Source organism: Xenopus laevis, chromosome 6L, assembly GCF_017654675.1.
Source record: "Xenopus laevis strain J_2021 chromosome 6L, Xenopus_laevis_v10.1, whole genome shotgun sequence".
Classification (NCBI taxonomy): Eukaryota; Metazoa; Chordata; class Amphibia; order Anura; family Pipidae; genus Xenopus; species Xenopus laevis.
This window is the reverse complement of record NC_054381.1, coordinates 159,877,755-159,904,757: the sequence shown is the minus strand read 5'-3', so window position 1 is coordinate 159,904,757 and position 27,003 is coordinate 159,877,755. Positions and strand designations below refer to the sequence as shown.

General features: G+C 37.1%; 1 protein-coding gene across 6 annotated transcripts in view; it reads right to left on the bottom strand.

Moving 5' to 3' along the window:
* Positions 1–27,003, bottom strand: part of LOC108718612 (adhesion G protein-coupled receptor B1-like) — a 323,650-nt gene that overhangs the window by 25,812 nt on the left and 270,835 nt on the right. For 2 of the 6 annotated variants that reach the window (XM_041566669.1, XM_041566667.1), the window contains exons 19-26: positions 26,381–26,484; positions 22,145–22,247; positions 21,506–21,656; positions 20,202–20,271; positions 8,917–8,983; positions 7,481–7,566; positions 1,380–1,499; positions 300–374 (exon numbers count right to left, since the gene is read on the bottom strand). In XM_041566669.1, the coding sequence (XP_041422603.1) occupies positions 300–374; positions 1,380–1,499; positions 7,481–7,566; positions 8,917–8,983; positions 20,202–20,271; positions 21,506–21,656; positions 22,145–22,247; positions 26,381–26,484 (776 nt within the window). The remainder of the gene's footprint in view (positions 1–299; positions 375–1,379; positions 1,500–7,480; positions 7,567–8,916; positions 8,984–20,201; positions 20,272–21,505; positions 21,657–22,144; positions 22,248–26,380; positions 26,485–27,003) is intronic. The other 4 variants (XM_041566668.1, XM_041566670.1, XM_041566671.1 and 1 more) reach the window with 4 other exon arrangements.

Genomic DNA, 27,003 nt, shown 5'->3' with positions numbered 1-27,003 from the left:
CATACTGTAGGCCCTAAACATTAAGTTAGGTATTTCGATGAGTAAATTGGCCATGATTTGACTCAGGACCAAATTTGGGTCAAATGTAAGAGTGTCATTGAGTACGGTAATAAATAATGCTCACAGTATTTGCTCTTTGAACATTTTTTTTTAAAGAGAAGAACCTGGTTTGAACTGTTCCCCCTATGACTTTGTGCGCATTTATGTGACCACACAAAAACTTCATCACTACCCTTACAATTCTGCAACCATTTGTAAGGCATTCATATCACAAGCCTTTCTGGGTAAAGAACGCATACCTTCTGCATCGATTAGTCAATTTATGCACTTCAGCTAGTGGTTTCCCCCTTTTTGAACTATCCAATTGTAGAGCGCTGTAAAAAACAACACCACTCTATAAAAATGAATAATCATTAGGATGTCAATATTTCTACTTTCCCTAGCGTCTAGCTGACATATATGAGAAAAAGATTTCCATTTGTATTGGGGTGGAAAGTCATTTTTTTTCATAAAAGCCACACTCTGGACCTACATTAGACTGTTTGTGTCCATTGGAATTAGAACTTTTAGCAGTATATCAATTATTCAAGCCGTAATATGTGTTTTTTGCTTTATGTACCATATAGTAAGTTAAATTGTCCAAAAATCTTTTTCAACAGCTCAAAATGTTATGCCACTATAAGAATTTTAAAGTCAATTGATACAATCCATCCAGGCATTTCAATTCCAGTTTCCCTCAGAAAAGCTAATCACCCATTTTTTGTTGTGTGAGGTTGAAATATTTGCATACTAAAAAGATTATAAATATTGAATGAAATGAATGAAATATTCCTCTCTGTATGTTTAGAACTAATATATCTACAGATTTTATGAAATGACCAAAGCAATGTATTTGAATATCAGTTCACTTCACATTTAGTAAATGAATTTACTCAATAAAATATCAACAACAAAAACAGAATGGCTGGAGAATACAACTATGTAATGGAAATGAAATAAATATTCACACACAAAAAAATCTATTAAAAATAATAATCTGGGTCATATCACTAGACCTTAAGACATCATCCAACCAAGCAAGTTCAAAGAACAGCCATTGATAATAACTGGAAATCACTTATTATACTGGATACTTATTTGTGTTTATGAAGCCCATAAAACCCTCTAAAAGAAAATTTTTGAATTTGATGGGTTTTTTTTTCTCCAAAAGTGGATGGAAGTGCTGCTAAGCTTTCAACTTTGCATGGTTGAGGTTAAACAGGAAACTAAAAAAAAAATGAAAAATTGTAATACATAAAAACAGGGGAAATGAAAGTTGAAATAAAAAACAAAGGAAAAAAGTAATAAGAAAAAGGAAGACTGAAATTAGAAGGACTAACATGGCATTACTGGTGGCTGTGGCGGATACTTCTGCTGAAGATACTATTCCACACTTGGAACATTTGAGCGTCATGCCGTATAGGGGCATTGTCATCTGACTGCAATTAAAATCAAAAATACTGAAACAAAAACAAAGGATACTTTGCTTTTAAAACAGAAAAAAACAATGCACCGGCACAATTAAATCATAGCAAATATCTATTTCCTGCAGGAAAACCTAATCCAAATTTCTTTATTTAGAGATACTGATAGTTTAATAATGAATAGACTAAGCTAGCAGTGGATAGCAGTGCTTTGTAAATTGCTGAATTATTTAACTAGGTTGTAATTATCCTAAAAAAATATTCTATTACAGGAAGAAGAACCGGTAAGGTTTTATCATGTACATATAGCATACATGTTAACATATATAACATACATGAACATGGGGAGAGTTATTTACTAAAATCCGAATTAATCTCATTTTTAAATTAGAAAAACCATGACCAAACTCTAATCCCCAATTTGACCTTATTTATTATTAAAAAACTCAATACAATTCAGTAAAAACCAGAATTGTTCAATTTTTTTGAGCTTTTTCCCAAAAATGCCTTCATTTTTCTGATTTTTGCCCAAAAAGGTTGGCTTTTTGGGTTAATTTCAGAGCAGACCACAGAAACTTCAAAATAGGATAGGGACCTCTGCCATTGACTTATACAGATGGTGATTTTTGGATTAGAGCTTTTTGCTGCATCAGGCTTTAATAAATCTTGAAAAATTCAAGTTTTTTTTTAGAAAAACCAAAACGTGAGTTTTGCCCCAAAAAGCCTGACCGGAGTTTATTAAATAACCCTCATTATATACATATAATTATTTTGATTTAAAGATCTAAATTAAAATAAGTTTGATTTTGATTTCAAAACCAAAATTAAAATTGAAAAATTTCTGATTAAAACAAAATAAAATATGTATTTTTTCTAACATAAAAACCCACAGCACTGCTGTCACTGGTAGCTCTAGGTTAGTCTTTTCTGTATTAAACTTTCTTTTTGTCAGGATGCCACAGACAGATAAATATGAGTAATTTTTCACGAAATGTGAGCAAATAAATGTATAAATATATTAAGGTCGCCTCTTCACCCCTGAGATAATAGTCCTACATGTATCATCTTGCCTAGTTCATGAATATTAAGGGATGGGTTATAATTAGTGATGGGCGAATTTGCGGCGCTTCGCCGAAAAATTTGCGAATTTCTAACGAAATTTACGAAACGTCAAAAAATTTGCGAAACGGCGCCAGCGTCTCGTTTTTGACCCGGCGCCCGTTTTTGACGCCGGTGTCCGTTTTTTCCCAGAAAATTTTTTTTGACGCCGGCGAATTTTTGACGCAAATTTTCGCGGGTGTTTCGCTAATTTATTCGCTGGCGGCGAATCGCGCAAATTTGCCGTGAATTCGCGCCTGGCGAATAAATTCGCCCATCACTAGTTATAATTGCCTCATACTCTGAATTCTTTTCACATGTGGAGAGTCCTAGAGCAAGATCTAAACTTTAATTCTCACTCAATAAACTAAATGGAGTTCACTGATGTGAACGGCAGCTGAATGGAAAGTGCACAGATATACCTCAACGAAAAATCTTAATGAGCCAGAATGAGTATTAAAAACACCATTAGAGAAGGTACATCGTCAAGGCACTTAACCTCTAAACCTGTTTTCTCAGCCTTTACACAAAACCTGAATAATTCTCTCAGGAGTGAAGAGGTTAAAAGAACAGAGGCCTGTCTCTATGCCAGATCTCTTGGGATTCCACAAACAACACTTTAGTTGCCAGTTGTTCTGATTTTCAACACATCATTTGTATGAATTCAGGGCTACTAAGTTGGCACTACTTGACAATAGGGAAACCAGCACCAATATTTGTTAGTACAAAGTTAATATTTACAGTTCAAACAATTGTAGGTATCGCTTATTTAACTAAAAGTCCTCAATACAATGTGTATGGACTTTAAATTGGGTTTGTTTGTTTTTTTACAATGGTCAATGCTGGTCTCTTACTGAATGTGGAAAGAGAAATAATGTATTTCTGAGTAATATTTACAATAACATAATGGAGACATTTTATTTTTGTGAAAGAGGGAAAAAATGACATTCATAATTTGGAAACCAGCTTTTAAAAAGAATTCCAAAGAACAAATAATTTAATCATGTTGGAGGACAGTGTGGCTTTTTAAACATTTTCCAAGGCGAGGTCTTCTAACTCTATAGGAAGGGGTTTTAATTAAAATTGTGTATTTCTCTGAAATGTATGTTGAGCCAACTAGTATGATTATGTTTTTTTTTACAACAAAAATCCTTCCAAAACATATTAAGATCTTAGAGAAATTGATACTGCAAACCAGCTAAATTATATTTAAATAAATATGTTTGTGTGTATGGATGAGTGAACCTTTTCACCTGGTTTTGCAGGATAAAAATTTAGTTGTATGTACCGAAAATGGTATTATTATATTTTTTCTATGCCTTTTGAATCATCAGTATAAAAAATGCATTTTTGTGCACTTGTAAAAAAAAATGCAGAAAAAATGGCTTTTTCCAAAATCAAGCTAATTTTCCCATGAAATTTTTTTTCAGGAGTTTTTTGGTAAAACAGGTCAGTTTCACTCATTACTACACTTTAATACTACTCTTTAATAGAGTAACAATAATAATAATAATAAATCACTAAAACCTCTACAAATCTGTACTATAAATTATTTTTAAAAAATGTATTAAAGGGATACTGTCATGGGAAAAAAACATTTTTTCAAAATGAATCAGTTAATAGTGCTGCTCCAGCAGAATTCTGCACTGAAATCCATTTCTCAAAAGAGCAAACAGATTTTTTTATATTCAATTTTGAAATCTGACATGGGGCTAGACATATTGTCAGTTTCCCAGCTGCCCCCAGTCATGTCACTTGTGCTCTGATAAACTTCAATCACTCTTTACTGCTGTACTGCAAGTTGAAGTGATATCACCCCTCCCTTTTCCCCCCCAGCAGCCAAACAAAAGAACAATGGGAAGGTAACCAGATAGCAGCTCCCTAACACAAGATAACAGCTGCCTGGTAGATCTAAGAACAACACTCAATAGTAAAAACCCATGTCCCACTGAGACACATTCAGTTACATTGAGAAGGAAAAACAGCAGCCTGCCAGAAAGCATTTCTCTCCTAAAGTGCAGGCACAAGTCACATGACTAGGGGCAGCTAGGAAATTGACAAAATGTCTAGCCCCAAGTCAGATTTCAAAATTGAATATAAAAAAATCTGTTTGCTCTTTTGAGAAATGATTTCAGTGCAGAATTCTCCTGGAGTAGCACTATTAACTGATGTGTTTGGAAAAAACATGTTTTCCGATGACAGGTTCCCTTTAAAGAAAACAGAAATCGAGGCAGTTTAACTAGAAATGATTTTGAGTTTTTGAAAAAAAATAATTTAAAAAAAGTGTTTCTAAAACTCTTGCAGAGCATTATCTTAATACTAGTATTTTTTTTTGTTAGAGATTCTAAGAAGAGTTGGTTTTCGTCAGGAGCACTAGAAAGGCATCACGTTGTAACTGACGTACTAAACACAAGAAAACAATTATTTCTCATTTTCTAGCAGATTAAAAACAAGGGAGTTGCCTCAGCAATGACACCTACAAGGGCTAGTTTGTTTTGAAAAATTGCTTATGAACGTCATCGGAGTTGCTCTTTAGGTATTTATAGTTACAGCTAAAGCCATGTTTATGTGCTCAAGGAAGCCTACGTCTCAACAAAACATCAGCAGGCCAGTCAAGACAGCAATGTTTGCTCTATTTTTTCTTGAAAAGCATGATCTGCCACTAAAGAAGGCAATGTTCCTCGATTGGTGACATCTGCTATGTACGCTAATAATATTATAGGGGAAAAACAGACTTTTTTCTGTATTCCCTGGGTTCTGGTCCCTAAATTGATATCTACTCTTTGTAGCACACAAAAAATATTGATAACTGTATTTTTATTAAATCAATTTTTTTTTGTGTTAATTTAAAGGGATTCTATCATGATTTTTATGATGTAATTTTTATTTCTAACTTACATTGTTCACACTGCAAATAATTCACTTTACAATATAAAATGTCATTCCTGAACCAGCAAGTGTATTTAGTTGTAATATTGGTGTGTAGGTGCATCTCAGGTCATTTTGCCTGGTCATGTGATTTCAGAAAGAGCCTGCACTTTAGGATGGAACTGCTTTCTGGCAGCCTGTTGTTTCTCCTACTCAATGTAACTGAATGTGTCTCAGTGGGACCTGGATTTTACTATTGAGTGCTGTTCTTAGATCTACCAGGCAGCTGTTATCTTGTGTTAGGGAGCTGCTATCTCGTTACCTTCCCATTGTTCTGTTGTTATGCTGCTGGGAGGAAAGGGGAGTGATATTACTCTAACTTGCAGTACAGCAGTAAAGAGTGACTGAAATTTATCAGAGCACAAGTCACATGACTGGGGGCAACTGGGAATCTGACAATATGTCAAGCCCCATGACAGATTTCAAAATTAATGATAAAAAAATCAGTTTGCTCTTTTGAAAAACGGATTTCAGTGCAGAATTCTGCTGCACTATTAACTGATGCATTTTGAAAAAAAATTCCCATGACAGTATCCCTTTAACACTAAATAAGTGCCTTGGCTGCTCATGCCATTATGAGAGTTTTTAAATATTGAAATTTTTAAGTTTTAATTCAATATATTTTTGTGAATTTACATCTTTATTATTTTTTGTCATTTTTTCCAAGTCCATTTAAACACTGTCTGTTTTTTAAATGTGCCCTCAAATGCAACAACTGCTCTTACATTGTTGTGCAATTAAATCTGAGTTAAATACTTATTGATTAAAAAAATCCTTTTCCAAATATTTTTTCAATTACTAAGCAGTGTACTGTACTGTGCAGTTCTAGGTCAATTAGGAACCACACTGTGTTCCAACATGGCTGAAAACCATGCATTAGAGTGGCCTTAATTTAGCAATGCATTAAATGAAACTGATTTTTTTTAAATATTTGTTGAAAAATTATTATCAAATCCAACTAACATGATCAATAGCCAGATGAAAGTATGTTTAAAGTAATGTTTAAAGGGGTTGTAAATTAACTTTTAGTATGATGTAGAGAGGGATATTCTGAAACAGTTTGAATTTGGTTTTCATTTTTTCATTTGTGGTTTTTGAGTTATTTAGCTTTTCATTCAGCAGATCTCCGGTTTGCAATTACAGGCATCTGGTTGCTAGAATCCAAATAATCCTAGCAACCATGCATTGATTTAATTATGAATAGGAGAGGCCTGAATAAAAAGATGAGTAATAAAAAGTAGCAATAACAATATATTTGTAGCCTTACAGAACATTTGTTGTTTAAATGGGGTCAGTGAGAGTCAGAAAGAGAAGGCAGTTAATTAAAAAACTATAAAAAATAAACAATGAAGACCGATTGAAAACTTGCTTAGAACTGGCCATTCTGTAACATACTAAAAGTTAACTTGAAGGTGAACCACCCCTTTCATATCTGAAGAGATCAAAAAGTACATAAAAAACTCATCATTCTGTATCATAGTGGTCTGATTTTATTTACTAATGAATATGGATGGGCGAATTTTTTTCGGCATGTTTCGCTGCGGAAATGAAGGCCATAGACTTTAATGGGCGTCTGCGGCAAATTTTTGGGCAAACTAAACGGGTAAAATTCGCCCAAGTCTACTCATGAATGCTTTTTCTTAGCAAATGGAATAACAGCTGATTTTCAAAAAGATCCAGTCGTTCATTAAAAGAAAGACATAGTTGCCCTAGTGTAATTGCCTATAGCAACCAATCAAATCTTTACTTTCAACACTGGACCCGGAGTAGAAATGTAACTTCTGATTGGTTAAATTCGATGCCAAATTTGTTACATTCTGAAAATATGTCTCCATTTTATCAGAATGGCTCAGATTTGTTTTTTTAACATTAATTTATGTGATAGTTTTCTTTTAATAATCACTCTTGTATCCATCCCAATGTTCTTTAATTGTGATAATCTGGCTATTGATCAGAATATTTCACGTAAACGAGAATGTAAATCAACTTACCCAGCCCGTTCCTTGAGCTTTTTGTCGGCAATGCCATCTTTGGACACAAGTTTGTTGAATACCAGGATGCCTATAACCATATTAACCTGGTGGAGCAAAAAATACATCATTTTAGAGAAGTAAACTTTACTATACACTAGACTTTGGCCAGTTTATAAGTGGTTCCATATACCCAGCATCTCACATGATTTATAATATTTATGTTATTCTAATAATCTTATGTTTCAAGTTTTCCTAGTTCCAAGTTCCATTAACAATATGATGTGGGTTAATGATGACAAATTTTATGTAATAGAAACAACATATATTTTGGCCTTGATAAGATGTGAAGGTATAAAAACCATAGCTATCAGAAGAAACTAGCAAAATGCCATGAGTAGCAAAGGGGTGGTTCACCTTGAAGTCAACTTGTAGTATGATATAGAATGGCCAGTTCTAAGCAACTTTTCAATTGGCCTTCATTATTTAATTTTTTTTTAATGATTTACCCTTTTTTCTGACTCTTTCCATCTCTCAAATGGGGGTCACTGACCCCATCTAAAAGCAAATGCCCTGTAAGGCTACAAATGTAGTATTACTGCTACTTTTTTTTATTTTACTCATCTTTTTATTCAGGCCTCTCCTATTCATATTCCAGTTTCTTATTCAAGTCAATGCATGGTTACTAGGGGAATTTGGACCCTAGCAACCAGATGGCTAAAATTGCAAACTGGAGAGCTGCTGAATAAAAAGCTAAATAACCACAAAAAATAAAAAATGAAAACCAACTGCAAATTGTCTCAGAATATCCCTCTCTACATCATAAAAGTTAACTCAAAGGGGAACAACCTCTTTAATAAATGTAATAACACATATATAGGGTTCATAGACAAGAACTAATTATAACAAGATATTTTTTCATCTGTATTTTGATCTATATTATTTTGCTTTTGGATTTGTTCTGTGGTATTTACCAAAAGCATTATTCCCCCCCCACCCCGCATAATTAAGTACAATGCTAACAAAAATAATGTATGCTCATAGGACTAGTGCTTTCCAAAGCAAGAATTACACGAGGATGAGCGGAGACAACACATTGTAATTCATCTCACTAACGAAAACAGTTAGAAATGCATGTATAAAATGCAGGGGGAAAAAGTAATTATACTTCTAAACATAGAATGTGATTATCCCTCCAGAAACTATAATCCCATGATTTCTGTCACTCTGGAATAGCGGATTAAAGTATTGTCTGAGAAAATGAATCCCTCGATGGCTCAAGGTCTATCTATGTTTTTATTTGCCTCCGTTGTACTGAAAATTAAATTATCACTGAATTAACTGAGTTCAAGTGTCCCTGTAGCAAATACCAAATACAGAGCTTTTAGAAAGGACAATAGAAACAACCAGATTATAAACAAAGTCAGAAAAAAATTAAGAGATTTATGAAAAAATACCAAGACGACGGCAGCTGCTGGTCCAACAAATGCATAAAGTAGTCCTCCTTCAAGCGATAGCCAACAACTGAAATACAGAGAGAAAAAATAACATTATTTATGTAAAATGGTAGACATGTCAATCTCTATTATGTTCACATGGTTATTCTTAGATTTCAAAAATTCATATATTTATTCCTATGTTTTGTGTTTCTCCTGCAAAAGTGTTGAATATTGTCTTCAAGGTGGTCCATTGTCAAACATTGCTTGGAGAATTTAGGTCAACTGAGCTTTAGCCTACCTTTGATTGTGTATGGCCTTACTATCAAGATAACCACTAGATATACATGTATGGGACCTGTTATCATGAATGCTCGGGACCTTGGCTTTTCTGGATAATGGATATTTCCATAATCTTCATACCTTAAGTCTACAAGAAAATTGTGTAAACAGTTAGGGGTTTATTAATTAAAGTTTGAATGGCAAAAACTTAAAAAAAAAGAAAAAAACGTACTTATAAAATCCGAATTATTAGTGGAAAAAAAAATAGAATTTTTCAAGAATAAACCCTGAGTATGGAAAAAGTCAGAATCTTAAAATCCGGCATGTCAGACCTACTGAGGTTTTATATAAGTCATTGGGAGAGGTCCCTATCCTATTTGGAAGGTCTGCACTGGAATTAGCCTAAAAATCAGACTAAAAATCTGAAAAATCCAGGCTTTTCGGGAAAAAAAACAGAAAAAATTACACAATTTGGGAAAAAATCAGAAAAAAAATGTACGATTCAGATTTACTTTCATTTTTCCATGTTTATCCCAGATCCGATAAAATCATGATTTTTTTAATAATAAATAATGTCCAGTTTGGTCAGACTTTTTTGATTAAAATAGTCAGTTAAATTTGTACTTTGATAAATAAGGCCCCCATAAACCCAATAGGCTGGTTTTGCTTCTGATTAATTACTGTATATCTTAGTTTTGATCAAGTTCAAGCTACTGTTTAATTATTAAAAACAATGTTTTAATGGGAGATGGCTTTCCTCTATTCGGAGCTTTCTGGATAAAGGATTTCTGTATAATTTCTGTATAATGATATAATACCTATTTGGCGGTGCACTGTAACATATTAAAAAAAATAGAAAGTTCCTAATCACAATTAAATATCCTTTCGGTAATGAGTTTGATTTTTTTTCTGGGGAATTTTTTTTTCTGGGGACTGGAAATGGTATATTTCTTGATTACATTTTAAATTCACAAAACTTTCATTATAAATGCAGTTCTAAGATTGTCAGTCACTAAAATGATGACAAATTCATAGGATTTTGGGAACAGAAAGAGGATAGATTTTTTTTAAAGCAATTAAGGGCAAGTCAGTAACATAGTAGTCAACATAAAATAAATAATATATAATAAAAAGTCAGAGATTTATTTCCCATGAATGAAAGCAATAACATATTGAATTAATATTTGTGTATTTATAGAAAGTATTGGGTGATATATCAATATAAACATCTTTGCAGGTGATGTGGCTTAAACATAATTTAAAACCACCTCCACCAACTCAAACAGACAGGACAAGAATATAAAGCAACGCTCACTATAGTCTGACAAGGAAATAACTAACTCTGAGCAGCTCTGGCACCGGGGTGAAAAGATTTCAAACTTGATGCCAAAATCCAGACTTTACTGCTTGAATGTTAATGAGACCTCAGCGAGCTGACACTGGCCAATTGTTTGTGCTTCAGGACAAAGTTAATACTGCGGTGACAGATGTCTGCATAGAGTAAAGAACTCTACACCTTACTGTGACAGCAGAGGGCAAAGTCGGGCACGGTAGGAAAGCTTCTACATTGCAGGCGATCCTATAAAACGTATTTATAGATATAACTTGGCAGCAAGAATTCACTTATGTATTAATTCATGGAGATTGGTTATTTTTTAAGGCATAAGGATCAAAAGGCACATGGAGAGTTGGTGTGGGCACACAGAGAGTTAATGTGGGCACATGGAGAGACGGCAGATGCACATGAAGAGTTGGTGGGGACACATGGAGAGTTGGTGGGGACACATGGAGAGTTGGTGTAGGCACATGGACAGTTGGTCGGACACATGAAGAGTTGGTGTAGGCACATGGACAGTTGGTCGGACACATGGAGAGATGGTGGGGACACATGGAAATTTGGTGTGGGCACATGGACAGTTAGTGTGGGAACATGGTGAGATGGTAGATGCACATGTAGAGTTGGTGGAAACACATGGATTGTTGGTGTAGGCACATGGACAGTATATGGAGGCACATAGAGAGTTGGTGTAGGCACATGAAGATTTGGTAGAGCAACTTATCATGATTAGTGATGGGCGAATTTGGGGCGTTTCGCTTTGCCGAAAAATTTGCGAATTTCCTGCGAAACAGAGAAAAATTTGCAAAACAGCGCCGGCGTCTCGTTTTGATGCTGGCTTCCCTTTTTTGATGCCTGCGTCCATTTTTTTTGGACACCGGCATCGGATCATGATTCTTGATGGGCGAATTTTTTTGGCAGGCGCGAATTTGCAGTGAATTCCTGTGATTCACCGGCAGCGAATACATTTGCGAAACTGCGGTGAAAATTTTCCGGTGTCAAAAAAAGGGACGCTGGCGCAATTTTGCCAAAAACAGACGCCGGCGTCCATTTTTTTGACTCCAGCAAATTTTCGGCACAGTTTCACGAATGTATTCACCGGCGGTGAATCACAGGAATTTGCCGCAAATTCTTGCCTGGCTAATAAATTCGCCCATCACTAATCAGGATCCGATGCGATATTTACTTTGAACATAAAACTCTGCTGTCTGCCCTCTGATTGTCAAGGATCCAGGGCCACCATTGTATCATTATTGTTTTTTTATTGATATTCTGAACACTTGAAGGAATCATGCATCTAACTTCAAATTCATTTTTTTTTAATGTTTTCCATATTCCAGCAAATGAAGAATTGCCGCCCACCTTCTTATTAAAGCGAGATAGTCATTTGTACCTATTTTAATGTGTATTGTGTCTGTCTATAGCTCTATCTATCAATTGGTCTACCAATTCAAGTCCCTCGTGCTCCTGTTAGCTCTCTCTTTCTGAATGTTATACTGTAAGTCATTATTGTAGAGTTTCATGTTAGGATATTTGTATTAAACTTGTATTCTGGTCTCAAATGCCAACAGATTTGGGATAATGTTAATCTTTCAGATCAGCAAACAACAATCTTGTTGACATCTCAAAAACAACCCATTATTATATTTGCTTGTAAGAGCCCATGGAGCATCGATTTGAAGAGCTCAGCAGGAAACGCTTGAGAGAAAAAAAACTCAGGTAAATGTAGCAATACAATCAGAAAGCTAATGAAAACAAAAAAACTAGAAAGTTGGTACCAGATTGTTTGGTTGGTATAGAATACCCATTTCCTACACTGTTTAAGAATTTAAGGAGTTAGTATGATGTTCCCTTGAATGTTGACTTGAAATAAAAAAAAAAGGATAAAAATGTTAGACTGTGAATTTGGAAAATCTGTGTGAATGGTTCAATCATTTTACCAACTTTATTCTTATATTTCTTACAGCTTACTTTACCGTTGAAACATTCTCATTATTTACAGTATACAGGTGTGGGAACCGTTATCGTAAAACCCGTTTTCCAGAAAGCTCCGAATTATGGAAAGGCCGTCTCCCATAGACTCCATTTATCCAAATAACCCACATTTTTGAAAATGATTTCCTTTTTCTGTGTAATAATAAAACAGTAGCTTGTACTTGATCCCAACTAAGATATAATTAATCCTTATTGGAGGCAAAACCAGCCTATTGGCTTTATTTAATGTTTACATCATTTTCTAGTAGGCGTAATGTATGAAGATCCAAATTATCCAGAAAACCTTAGGTCCCAGCCATTCTGGATAGTAGGTCCTATACCTGTATAAAAACTGGAAATATCCAAAATGTTTGAGATTAAAATCAAAACACTTTCGGGGTTTTTAGAATTCGGCCAAAACTGCCAATATTCCAAGGAAATCCTTTCATCAATAGAATATTAAATCCCTGAAAAGCCAGGCACAATGATGGAAATCCTGTCTGCTCCAAAGCATATCTTTAAGAACATTTGTGATTAATGACCATGTTGGAAGGCGCGGCGGCTCTTACTTCAATTTGACAACAGGTTCCTCGTACCCAAAGTTAAAATATGTAAAATCTAAGAGCCTGCCAGTGGCACGTACATCTGCAATTTTCCACAGAATGAGCATGTTAACAAAATCATGATTGGCCTTCACCTTCTGTGTGCTGGATCAGTCTACCTTGAAGACAGCTAATAAATTCATCCAGCCACCCATGCTGTTTTCAGCTCTCGTATTAAGATTAATGCAGTGAATTCTCTCCACCTAAATAAGGTGTTCTGAGCAATTTGCCATACACACTAGTGGAAAGGGTCGACACCGTGGCACTATGGGGTATGAAGCAAATTATTACTCAGTGTCACGGCCACAAGTTCCCCACGCAATGCGTAATACTAAATATTATGCTCTCAGGGTTATTCAAGGTACCCAGTGTCATTGAGGAATGGCCAGGGATAAATAACTAAAATAAAACCTAACAGTGAAATCACCAACATACAAGTGTGTATATGAAGCATAGGAACCCACATTACAGAGGTAGAGATCTTCTAGAATGATCTATGATCTGCATTGATATTTTTTTTTTCCGTTTTCTGGATTAGTTTTTTTAATTTAGAAACCCTGTTTTTTTGGGGTTATGTATCTGATCAACAAGCCAAATCAACAAATTAAGAGAAAATTAAAATAAGGCCTGATAGTGATTTGTTGTTTATGGTTGCCAGTAGGGATGTAGCGAACTGCCGATTTGGTGTTCGCGAACGCCGTTCGCGAACACTGGCAAAAAATGCGAACGTTCGCGAACAGTTCGCGAACTTCGAACACCCGCTAAAATCGTTCGATTCCAACGATCAAAGGATTTTAATCGTTCGATGGAACGATTTTCATTCGAATCGAACGATCGAAGCATTCGATCAAATGCTTTTCATTCGATCGAATGCTTACAATCGTTCGAACGAATGGAAATCGTTTGATTTTTAGCGGTCGAAGGAATTCGAATGGTCGAATGGTCGAACGATTTGTATTCGAATCGAACGCGAACGCAATATGCAAACGTCGCGCGACGTTCGCGAACATTCGGCGGACGCGAACGGTCGAAGTTCGCGCGAACAAGTTCGCCGGCGAACAGTTCGCTACATCCCTAGTTGCCAGGGTCGCTGACCCCAGTCTTCAGAGAGACTATGCAATTGCAAGCAGGAAAAGTAAGTGCAATAAAGGTCAAGTGAGACTTTCAGCGTGACTATTCCTTGATTCATTGCCATTGTATACAGATTTCCTTCTAGCTGTACAATGGCCTATTGCAGTGTCGCAAAATTCACATCATCCAATCAGTAATCAGTCCAATAAAAAAAAGTATGGTGGCATTAACCACCCCTCACTTACCTCTATTTCATCAGAATTGGTTATGGGTGCTGCATCTCCAAAGCAAAGAATGTAATTGCACTCTCTGCATTGGAAGAGCCTAGTTTCTGTTTTTTTAAAAAAGAGTTGGCTCATAAAGGTACCAGAAATGGCTTGTTGCCACCTTGTTGACCTGATGCACAATGCCGCCTGACATAATGTTCTCTCTTTGCCTCATGGAAGGAGCAGCCTTGACTCTGCCCCATTGTACAACTGGAAGGAAAGGGCTTTGTGTTCTCTATCGGCCATCTGCCCATTCCGAGAGGCAATAAAAGTTAGATTTACTTTTGGCCATTATGGAACAATTGATTTCCCACTGATCATTCATTATTATCTGTTAGTCCAACTATAGATTCATAGACAAAAACTAAATTTATATGTTCTGAGTCAACATAGTCATTTGTGGTTCCAAGAAAGCAGCTCAATTTGGATTTTGTATTTATAATGAAATGCACCGATGGATCGAGTCCATCAGACAAGTCCACCTTTGTACCAAACCCATGGCCTAAACAATTTTATTTATATATTTCATTTGATTGGCTGCAACTGGCTTATCAGTTTGAAGAAACGGATATATTTGATTGATTCATTGAATACTGGTCAGATGTCTTGAAAAAAGTTTAAGGCTCCAAAATATCTGAGCAAAAAGGCAATGGGTTATATGGTTGCCTGGGTTGCTGACCCCAGTCTCCACAGGCCATATTAAATTGTAGACAGGAAAAGTAAGTGCTATAAAGGTCAAGTGAGACTTTCAGCAAGGTTATTCTTTGTAAGTGAATTTGCTTATCATTTAGAACCCGACTATGTCATCTTTACTCTTAGCCCACCTCCATTTCAGCTGTCATTGAATCTTTTGCTCCTATTGTTAAACCCCAGAAAGCACTGCAGCAATACCTGCTCGGTGTAACTATTTTATTTGTGCAGTTTTACTGCTTGATTTTAATGGTGATTGGTTAGACAGAGAAGACTATAATGAAAACTGCTGTTTCCAGTCCCAAGGACAACTCAAGGGCATTGAACAGTGCTAGGAAAGAATGCCGTATGCCTGTGCATTTGTATATATCGTTTTATATACCATTGCATTTCGTTTTGAATTACTCTTAGTCTCCTTATGAGAATGATGGCCCATGGACTACTCAAGATCAATGCCCTCTCCTTCTTCTAGACCAAGGGTCCCCAACCTTTTTCAACCATGAGCAAAATTTAGATGTAAAAAGAGTTGGGGAGCAACACAAGCACGTGAAATGTTCCTGGGAGGTGCCAAATAAGGGCTGTGATTGGCTATTGGTAGCCCCTAAGTGGACTGGCAGCCCACAGGAGGTTCCATTTGTCAGTACATCTGTTTTTATGCAACCATAACTTGCCTCAAGTCTGGAATAAAAAATAAGCATCTGCTTTGAGGCCACTGAGAGCAACATCTAAGGGGTTAGGGAGCAACACGTTGCTAACAAACTACTGGTTGGGGATCACTGTTCTAGACCAGGTGTGAAAAATGTATATTTTGTGTGTATGAGAAGACTGATGGGTGGGTCTAAGCATTATGTGTAGCACATAAACAGAGAGCTCCACAATTTGCTGTGAAATATTGCTCATATATCCTGGCCATCAAACATGTGTGAAGTGTCTTCTAAAATATACCCATTGCTGACCATTAATATAACCATTATTAATTTTCATTTATAGCATTTCCTTATTAAAGTATTCCATGTGTGTCATTGTCAAATGTCTTCTCCAATTTCTACTCAGAGTACTTCTTGAGTTTCTATTTTTGGGCAAATTAAGAAAGTGAAGAACAAAGATGAAGAGCAGCTCGTACCTTAGAGCTGTTTGCCTTCACTTATTTAGTTATGCTACATGACACACATCTATCAGTTCTAAGAACCCACAAAGAGAGAACATAAAGTGCTCATCTGTTTCTTTACTTTGTTTGACACAAAAATATCCCTTGGTGTTTGCGAGTGATAAGATACTAATATGTTGGAGCCTCCACTGAGAGTTTCAGGTGTAAACATGTCCCTGCTGTATTCCTGAGCAGCATAAGAGGACAGTGTCAACATATGAGGACAGTAGCCACTTCAGAATACAAGATGGTACAAAAAGTATCCAAAAATACAAAAAAGTAAGTGTAGTTATATTTTTTGCAAAGGAATGGACATAGTAGCCACAGTGGGGTGCAGGGAACTTAAGTAGAAGGTATATTAAAACACAGCAATATAGACAGAAGCAACAGTGGGATACCAGAAGTTCTCATTTGCTTCAAGCCTTGGACTCACAGGGAAGTATAATAGACACTTTGGGATCCACCTTGGTACACAATACTGCCTCAGGACATATACAGTAGAAATACAATAGGATAGACCCCTGCGGTACTCCACTAGGAACACTGGCCCGATTAGAAAATGCTCTGTGTAATCTCTAATTCTCTTTTCAAGTACAAGTATCCCAGGCCATTATTTCTAAAAGTAACCTTCTGTGTGGTAGCAAATTTCAAGTACATCACATCCACTGTGATCCCAGAGTCAAGGTTCCTGCTCATCTCCTCACATAAGGCAATTAAATTAGTCTGTCAAAAACTACTGTACATAAAACAATGCCAGCAAAAACATATAGAATTGCCCTTACCAATGTATTCAAGTATCTTATCCCTTATTACCCCTTCCAAATACTTTCCTACCACTGACATCAAAATAACACGCCTACAGTTTCCAGTTTGAAAATGGGATTTTTTTTTAAATAGTGGTACCACATTAGTAATTCGCCAACCTCTCTGCACCATTTCAGGCTGCATGGATTCCTGAAAATTACATAGAGAGGTTTGGCAGTCACAGAGCTGAGTTTGTTAAGTACCCTGGGATACCATCCAATCCCAGACCTCTGTTTACCTTTTCATGTTCTAGTTTCTTTTGAATTTCCTCCTGAGTCTCCCATTCATCAATGGTTATTTTATTAGAATAGGGTCTGTAAAAAACCTTAATTAGCTGGTTCCTCAGTTGTGTCAAACAGTTCAGAATTCATCTCCCTGTTTTCATCAACTATCACAGCTCCCTCTAATAATAATGGTCCCATCTCTTCTTGCTTAATTTTTTATTATTTAAATTTTTTAAAAAAAATTGAATTCATTTTACTGCTCACTGCAATAGCATTGCCATGCTTGGCCTTCTTGTTCCCTATTGCCTTAAGAGCATGTTTTTTAATACCAATGTTGGAATGTATGTAGGAAGGGGGAGTAGGTTCCTCAAGCCACATCTGGGACACCAGAACTTATGACATCTGCTCCAAGACACTGAGAGGGACAGTAGCAAGTCTGGGACACAACTACACAAGTACAACCAAACAGGGATCCAGAGTAGGCACCTCCAGATAAAAGAAGAGCACACTAACCACCTTGGAATACAGGCCAGGACATGATCAGCTCAAAAGATTAGAAAGGATAGTGGCAAACTTAGGACACAAGAATGGACAGTAGCCAAACTGAGAAACATGAAGGTACAGCAGCCACACTGGGAGAGATAGAAACCAACCCCAGCTTCCCAATTCTAAGATCACACAAACATAAGTTCTTTAAGGACATGTAGAACAATAAGAAACATGAGAATATCTGCGCTTTCCAGGAGAGTACAGAATGCGGCAAGTACTGCGTGGCTCTGTGATTAAATGTCACTGCAGTCTTACAGGTTCCTGGCAGGAGTACAGAGGGGAGAAAACACTGTAAACAGAAATTAATTCAGAACTAATCTCTCAGAACGGAGGAGAATGAAACGTACTGTGTTTCCTAGAATTTCAGCTGCTAATGAATGCATGGCCAAAGGAATGAGCCGTAATAGAAAGAGACATGGACAATACTCTTAGAACCAAGTCAAGCACCGTATACTATGCATATTGTGAATAATGTACCCCCTAATGTAAAATACAAGGATATTATAAGTTACCAAGGAGTTCCATGACCATATAAAAGCACAAGGAACTCCGAGGTGACTTCTAATATCTTCATATGGCTCTTGTGTATTATAAGCCTAAGGTTGGCCCTCTCTACTCTGACAAACACACACTGTACATGCACCTGATTACTTCATACTTTTGTCAGTTTTGAAACTGATCTGTATGGTCAATGCATAAGCACCTCTCTGGCCAATCAAAATCCAGTTAGACAGTATTACACAGATAATTATGGTCTACTTATCCTTTACAAGGGTGGTGTAATTTACAGAAAAGGGGCAATGTCCTAGAGTTACAAAACACACATATATATATATATTTATATATATACTTTGGTTGTGTTAAGAAAAATTACATTTTATATATACAGTATATATATATATTTGTTTTTTGTATGTCAGCAACAGCACTCATGCTTCAAATTCTCTTTGTGTGGTGCAAGTCCAAAGCGGCAGTTCCTCAATATTCATTGCCAAAGAAATGGACAGCACTCACAGCTTAATGCAAAAAGGTTATATTAAAGTATAAAAAGCGTATACATCCCCATATATGTGCACATTTTATAGTGACGTTTCGAGCCAAAATTGTCCCTTTCTCAAGCCATGTGAACAATGGTATCTAGTATGTCGCTCCTGGTAACTAAGAGCTGAATTTCCATTTTTCAACCCAGAAATTTGGTTCTTCTAGTGCAGAGAGCGCAATTGTGATTTCTGCACTAGCGATGTGCACTGCCCCGACCCCCTCTGGCATGACGTGGACCACGCCTGACCTCCTCCGGCGCTCAAAAAGTGAGTGCCGTGGGAGGGGTGGTGGCGACAAAAGGAAGGCCCCTCTGGCAGCAAAATGTCCAGGATCACCCCTGAAAGTGTCATGTCTCTCAAGTGAGTATAAAGTTAAATTTGAATAAATATCATGAGTTGAGTAAATTGCATGGAGATCTCCAGTATGAAATGCTAGGATGTCTGGGTCTGGTAAATAAAGGTTGGGAACATGCTGCAACAAGAAAGAAATAGCTGGAATGGAACAAGCTAACAGCAATTGCATAATTGGGGTGATTTCACTACATTTATTTAAATTACAGAAATACATCATTATCTAATGTATATTTTGTCAATATTTTGCACCCATCGAACAATATATATCTTTTCAACTTTAAAGCAGCATAGCAATGAGAATCATTGGAGATGTGTTTTCTTTTCAAACCACACACACACCTTTTACTTGAGTTGAAGTCCCAACCTCAAGTCCTGTCGTACCACAATAACAGCTCTATTAGTATATCAACTGGATTAACCCAAGGCTACGCAAAGCTTGCATTAGAACTCAAGTCTTCTAAACTTTAGCATCTCAGCTCCATGTCCTTTTGATTGTGGGACATATGGATATAAACTGGAACTGGTTACTGGTATAGTAGGGATGACCAATTTTGGACCAGTTGTTGGACTCCTTTACCCTTGAGCTGCCATGGGATGATGGACATTGTGCTTCAACAACTGTTGCAGGAATTGCATTAAATATTTCACAAAGATTCATAATCAATGTTGGGTGCACCTTTAAAGGACATACTATATATTTAAAGATCTGCTTTTCTGCCCATGTCACCAGATGAGCAGAACTTTACCCTACTTGATAAGTCATGGGCCAGTTGGATAAACTTGAAAACTCAGCCCTAGGGCAAGAATATCTGAAGATATCCAATGAGATATTGACTTGGAAAATCAGGTGCTGTAGCTCCATACCCAATCACCATGATAATAATCTTTACCTCCTTGAACTCTAATATTGGTTAATCTTAGTCTCAGTGGTAATGAAGAAGGCAAAACAAATAATTGGATTACTTACTAATTGGCAGATCCATATCCCTTTGCCTTGGTGAAACCAACAGAAATCGCCACTACCAGAGCTGGCAACCCTGCAATAGAAAGTGTCACAATTAGACGGCTAATATTGACTTGCATTGCATTATTCTTAATTTTGCAGACAGTACCTAATAAAAATAAAATGTTCCACATAAAACCCAGAATTTGGAAGCCAATGAGGACAGTAAGGATCTCCAGATCAGAGAGAACAGCAGAGCTTCACTTCACTACGCTCACTAACAAAAGGATTTCTAGGTGTTTATTCCACTAATGACTGCGAAGGTCAATGAGCTTGTTGACGATTCCCCCTTTCTGATTGCATTGCAAATAATGACCAATTAAATATCTGGCATGGGCGCTTTGTGCTAACAAACTGATTCCATTGCAATTATTGCCTCTGATTCTCTGCTCTTCTCTCTATCCAATATCCACAGTGCTTAGTACAAAAGACTTTTCAGGCCACAGAGAAACACTAATCTGTTTATTTTATCTGCATCACTAAAGTCCAATGCAACCCAGCGATACAGAAATTAATCCGTTTTATTAGCATGTGCTTAATAGATTATAAAAATGATAATGGTGCCAGATGTGCTTCATTAAGCTTTTACTACATCCTTGCTGGACAATAATGGGTTGATGAGATCAATAGCACCTTTCTAGTTGCCCAAATAAGTTTCTTTCACAAAAACCCTATAAAGAAACCAAAAAAATGAAGTGATTACTTGAATCTTGGAAAGACCTTGTTGACTTACGTTAAGGGCATTATTTTGTCTATTGTGTATGTTTCTGTCTTTCTACAACCCTGTTGGACCTCATATTGGCTCCAACATAAAACACAGGATATTTAACAATGACATTTGTAAAACTAAAGACCAATAATGAGGTCCCACCCTACGTGTAAGAGCACAAGCGATACTAGTGGTACAGGTTAGTTTGAAAGCACATTTCACATGGGGCAGGTGGAGCTGACTGTCTGAAAGCAGGTAAAGAAGAGCTGAGTCTTAGGGAAACAGGGAGGGAATTCCAAACATTTGGGGGGACTTCTCTGAAATTGTGGACTTAAGCATCAAATGTTTTATTAAGGGGTTGAAGAAGATCATGGTTGGTAGAAATAACATGGTTGAGGGAGTATGTCCTACACATAATAGAACAATAAAACAATAAACTGCTACTAGAATTATATTCTACCAAAAAAGGGAGAAACACAAGTTACATCGTCACCCGTGTTTATTACTAAAAATATTTCTGATCCTCAGCTTTCTGATAATACGGTTGCCAAAGACTCACCCCATCCGAGACATAGGAATCGCTTGCGGATGATCCGATTTCGCAGTCGCCCCGTGACAGCCATGTACGACTGCCAAGCTTCCGTCAGCACCCAACAAAATGAGGAAAGGAAGAAGAAATGGAGAAAGGCAGCCACGAGAGTGCATATTACCTGGGGGGAGTTGGAAGAAACAAGGTTTTTCTTTGAGACCATTGGAAATGCTGGCCAAAGAAGGCCTACTCAAACCTTCAGCATTTGATGTAACCTCCCTCTTCTGAAAGGAATTCAATGGACTTGTTTATCTTATAGTAAATAAAGCCCAGTATCATTAAATAGAATCATTTAAACATCACACTTTTCCAAACTACCTTCCAGCAGATGAATCAGTTTGAAATTCTCTGCATGATTTAAGTCTGTATTTAAAGGAGAACCAACCTAACATAGATATACAATGCCTAGTGGCACAAGACAGCATAGCAGCACCTGGTATTTTGCCATATTAATGGTTGTTAGAGGAGATGATATGGGGTGTTAAACAAATTACAAATCTCCAACAGAGAAAGGATAAAATATTCAGTATGTTGTCTGACTTTGACTCGTGTAATAAAAAATAGGTAATTTATCCTGCATAAATTTCTTCTGATTCCAACCTACCGTACCTTGTTTCGTGTCTGCGTTTGCCCAATGAGTATTAAGGCGTTTGAAGAGATAATAGACAAGCAGAAGTTAATGAGTATGACAGATCGTTCAGAGCGGATGTATCTGCAGTGAAAGAAACACAAAGAACATGCGTTTTAGGACAATTGATGGGGTCATGTAACAATGAGCACACATTGTTCTACAGGTCTCGTCACCCGAACCAACCAATCAGCAAAAAGCATTTACTGGTTATCTGTTCCAAAGCAAATCTTATTGCTGGTTTCTATGGGTTACTAGACCTGGATAAACTCTGTATCTGTTATTAGCCTTCCCCCGTTGATTATGTTGATACTGTACATGGACACACAAACTTTTCATTTGGGGAAACTGACAATTTTCATTATTATTATTTGGACACAGAAATTGCAAATGTCCCCATTGTTGGATATACATAATGTTGGTAGGGGGCACTAAATTGGTTTGCTGCCAGTACAAATGATGTGACACACATGAACAGAACGACTGGCGAGTTGGTGTAGCCTATCCTTCTATTCCTCCAATCTAGATACTCCAAAACAAGAATTTATGAAAGAGTTAAAGGGGACCCGTCACCCAAAAAAAATTATTCAAAATCCTATTTTATCACATTAGTCAAGCAAAATGAACTTTAATTACACTGTATAACTTATTTGAATTGTGTTTCCTTCAGTCTGGGAATTCAAAATGATAGCAAGCAGGCAGCAGCCATTTTGTGGACACTGTTTTTAAGGAAAGCCTTGTATCATCTCAGAATCTTGTTTGTGCACCTGATGTCCATCCCCATGTCCTGGCTACACAATTATATGGTGAAGAGAACTGGGGGGATGTGTGGAGAGCAGTGACATGTAGGAAGTGCTGAATGGAAAGTGAAAGTAATTGCCCATGGCATAGAGGAGGGGCAGACAATATTTGATTGACATCTGAGGTTTTTAAATGAGCTTACAGCAGCTATGAATGCTTTAATAAAAAATAGAAATTTGATTTCATGTTTAATTTGAAAAGGATTTTTATTATACAGATTTTTGTGTCTGGGTGACAGGTCCACTTTAAGGAACTGAGTTTTGTTTTAACTGTAGACAGATATGCTACTTTTCTATTTAGTGCAGGTCTTTTGGGGAAAAACAAATGGTTTTCTGTAAATTCACAAAGCTGGAACGCTGCCCTGGGATACTGAATCCAATCAGGTCTTCTAGACGTCCCTGCTAGGTTTTTCTGATGACAATACATGTTCTGACACAAACAACGGCAGCAGTGGGAGATTTGTAGACGTCAACACTTCCTATTTACCGGCACCATAAATGGATCAACGTGGGATTTAGAAATTAAAAAATGTTGGGAATAAAATGTACATTTAGGCCTGAAGGAGAGTACACTGGCCCAGGAAATCAGTTAAAAATCTGAACTGTACTGTGGCAGTTGTATAACTGCAGTATTTATAGCAATGCTATTGCATTGGGGCAACGTGACTTATCTAGAAAGTTTCTAAATAATCTCTCCATGGCATGGTTTTCTTTCCAGCACCAGAATCTACTATATTTAGCAGGAACACTACGGATTTAGCAAGAAGTTTTAGGAAGTTTGAAGCCCTAATTTCACCCCACTGGAGGAGTTACCAAGGGCACTACTAGAGCCCTCAGCAATCTACACACTCTTGTCTTTTCAATGCTTCTTGCCAGTTGTCTTCCTTATCACTTGAATGCCAACAGCAGCTACTTGGTGTTGGGAGAACTGCAGAGGTAACATTAAACCATGGGATAAACTTCCAAAGTATTTTATCTTCTCTCCACGACTCTATAACTCTCATGTCCCCTGTTATATTCTTTTCTACTCTTCAGTGTTTTCCCATTTTCAATTGCTCCTCAACAAGATGGGGGATACCCATGGTATAGGCAATGAATGTCAAACTGGTTTCATTGGGTGGTTAATTGGGTTGACATGCACCCAGATCTAAAATTTTTATTTTTACCCATGCAGCCTGGCCAACTACGCCTCTAATGCCCTGAATAATGCATTTATGTAATATGAGGATTGGCAGAAGACTGCATGGAAGGCAAAAAAACTAAAACCCAGTGATTTGCTCCCAACCTGCCCCAATATTCAACTGCCTGGTCAATAACCCCCATTGCACTGCATGTTCTGACCCTCTGCATGCCTTTGTACATAGACAACTGACTGGGTGCCATTTGCTGGGTGTGAAGGGTAACACCAGGCAGCAGGGTACAGGTACAGTGCCTTGCAAAAGTCTTCACCCACCCTTGGCAATTGTCATGTTTTGTTGCCTCACAACCTGGAATTAAAATGGATTGTTTGAGAGTTTGAACCATTTCATTTACAGAACATGCCTACAACTTTGAAGATGTTTTTTTTATTGTAAAGCAAACAACATATAGGACAAAGTAACAGAAATCTTCAGTGTGCATAACTGTTCAACCCCCAACCCCCTCCTAAAGTCAGTACTTTGTAGAGTCAACTTTTGAGGCAATTACAGCTGCAAGTCACTTTGGATAAGTCTCTATGAGCTTGCCACATCTTGCCACTAGGATTGTTGCCCATTCCTCAAGGCAAAACTGCCCCAGCTCCTTCATTTTGGATGGTTTTTGCTTGTGAACAGCAATATTCAAGTCTGGCCACAGATTCTCAATTGGATTGAGGTCTGGACTTTGACTAGGTCATTCCAATACATTTAAATGTTTCCCCTTAAACCACTCGAGTGTTGCTTTAGCAGTATGTTTCAGGTCATTGTCCTGCTGGAAGGCGAACCTCCGTCCCAGTCTCAAATCACAGGCAGACTGACACAGGTTTTGCTCAAGAATATCTCTGTATTTAGCACCATCCATCTTTCCCTTGACCCTGACCAGTTTCCCAGTCCCTGCTGCTTAAAAACATCCCCACAGCTGCCACCACCAAGTTTCACTGTGGCGATGGTGTTCTTGGTGCGATGGGATGTGTTGGGTTTGCGCCAGACATAGCATTTTCCTTGGTGACCGAAAAGTTAAATTTTAGTCTCATCTGTCCAGAGCACCTTCCTCCATACATTTGGGGAGTCACCCACGTGCCTTTTGCCAAACTCAAAATGTGCTTCTTATTTTTAACTTTAAGTAATGCCTTTTTTCAGGCCACTCTTCCATAAAGCCCAGATGTGTGGAGTGGTCCTATGGACAGATACTCCAGTCTCTGCTGTGGAACTCTGCAACTCCTTCAGGGTTAGCTTTGGTCTCTGTGCTGCCTCTCTGATTAATGCCCTCCTTGCCTGGTCTGTAAGTTTTGGTGGGTTGCCCTCTCTTGCCAGGTTTGTTGTGGCACCATGTCCGAAAATGTGTGTTTATACTCACAGATTATGTGAAACTTAGATTGCAAACAGGTGGACTTCATTTCACTAATTATGAAACTTTTGAAGGTAATTGGTTGCACCAGGATTTTTTAGGGGCTTCATGGCAAATGGGGTGAATACATATGCCAATTTTCAGTTTTTTATTTTTTTTTAATTATTTTTATATATATTTTTATCATATCACTTTACCAATTTAGACTTTTTTTGTGCAGATCACATAAAAAAGATTAAGAAACATTTAAATTACAGGTTGGAATGTAACAAAATAGGTAAAAAGCCAAAATAGGTAAAAAGCACTTTTGCAAGGCAGTGTATTACCTAGGAGATGCTCTATGCCATCTATTGAAGGAACCCACTTATGCCACTTGCTGTGGTCTTTAAAAGTGGCTTCCAATAAAACGTTTCTAAAACCTTAAAACAGGTAATGATTTGGCTTTGATAAAAGTAATCTATTCCTCCATATTTTATCATCTTAAAGATGTGTAAACTGCATTTCTTTGGTTGCTACTTTAATTAAAAATATTACTTTTTTTTTTAACTAACCCACTTGTAACATAAGCTGCAAGTTTTTATGACAATAAGTGATTATGTTTCGTAACAGTTAAATCAGAGGCAGTGAGGAGTCTATTCTTATTACTTAATTATCTTCAATTGAGCAAATTAGAGCTTTAAAGTTCTTCCATAGCCCCTGAGTGTGGTTGCCAATGAGGAGGATTAAGAAGCCGGATGTGCAATAAATGGGAATTGGATGTGATAATGTTTTTTAAGGAATACTGAAAAATCTATAGGGTAAATTGAAAAATAAAATTTATTTAAAATAAAATAAATGTAATTAAAAAGTAAGGTAATTTAATTGCAATATGCACTTTAAAGAGAAGTAACTTACCTCCAGACAGAGACATATATGATGATCAAAAGAAGGAGTGTGAGCGATGAGACCCCACAGCCGACAATCAGCGTGACGGAAGGAACGAGCACCTTTTCCATATTCTGCAACATAAAAGTCAGTCATTTAGGTTTAGTCATGTCTGAAGAACATCAATGAAGGATCAAAAATAGGGAGTTGTGTTCATACATCTCTTTTCACCATTAAAGGAGAAGGAAAGGTTAAAACTAAGTAAGCCTTATCAGAAAGGTCTATATAAATACACCAGTAACCCCTCAAAGTAATGCTGCTCTGAGTCCCCTGTCAAAAGAAACACTGCATTTCTTTCCTTCTATTGTGTACTCATGGGCTTCTGTATCAGACTTCCTGCCTTCAGCTTAAACCTCATTGCCCTGGGCAAGAGCATGCTCAGTTTGCTCCTCTTCCCCCACCCCTCCCTTCTCTACTGTAATCTGAGCCCAGAGCAGGGAGAGACTCAGGCAGGAAGTGATGTCACACCACATTAATACTGCAGCTCCTATTCTAAACAAACAGAGAGTTTCTAGAGCTTTCTACTCAGGTATGGTAAAATATTCTACAGAATAAATATAGCATTCTAGCTTGTACTATTGCAGCTAATCTAT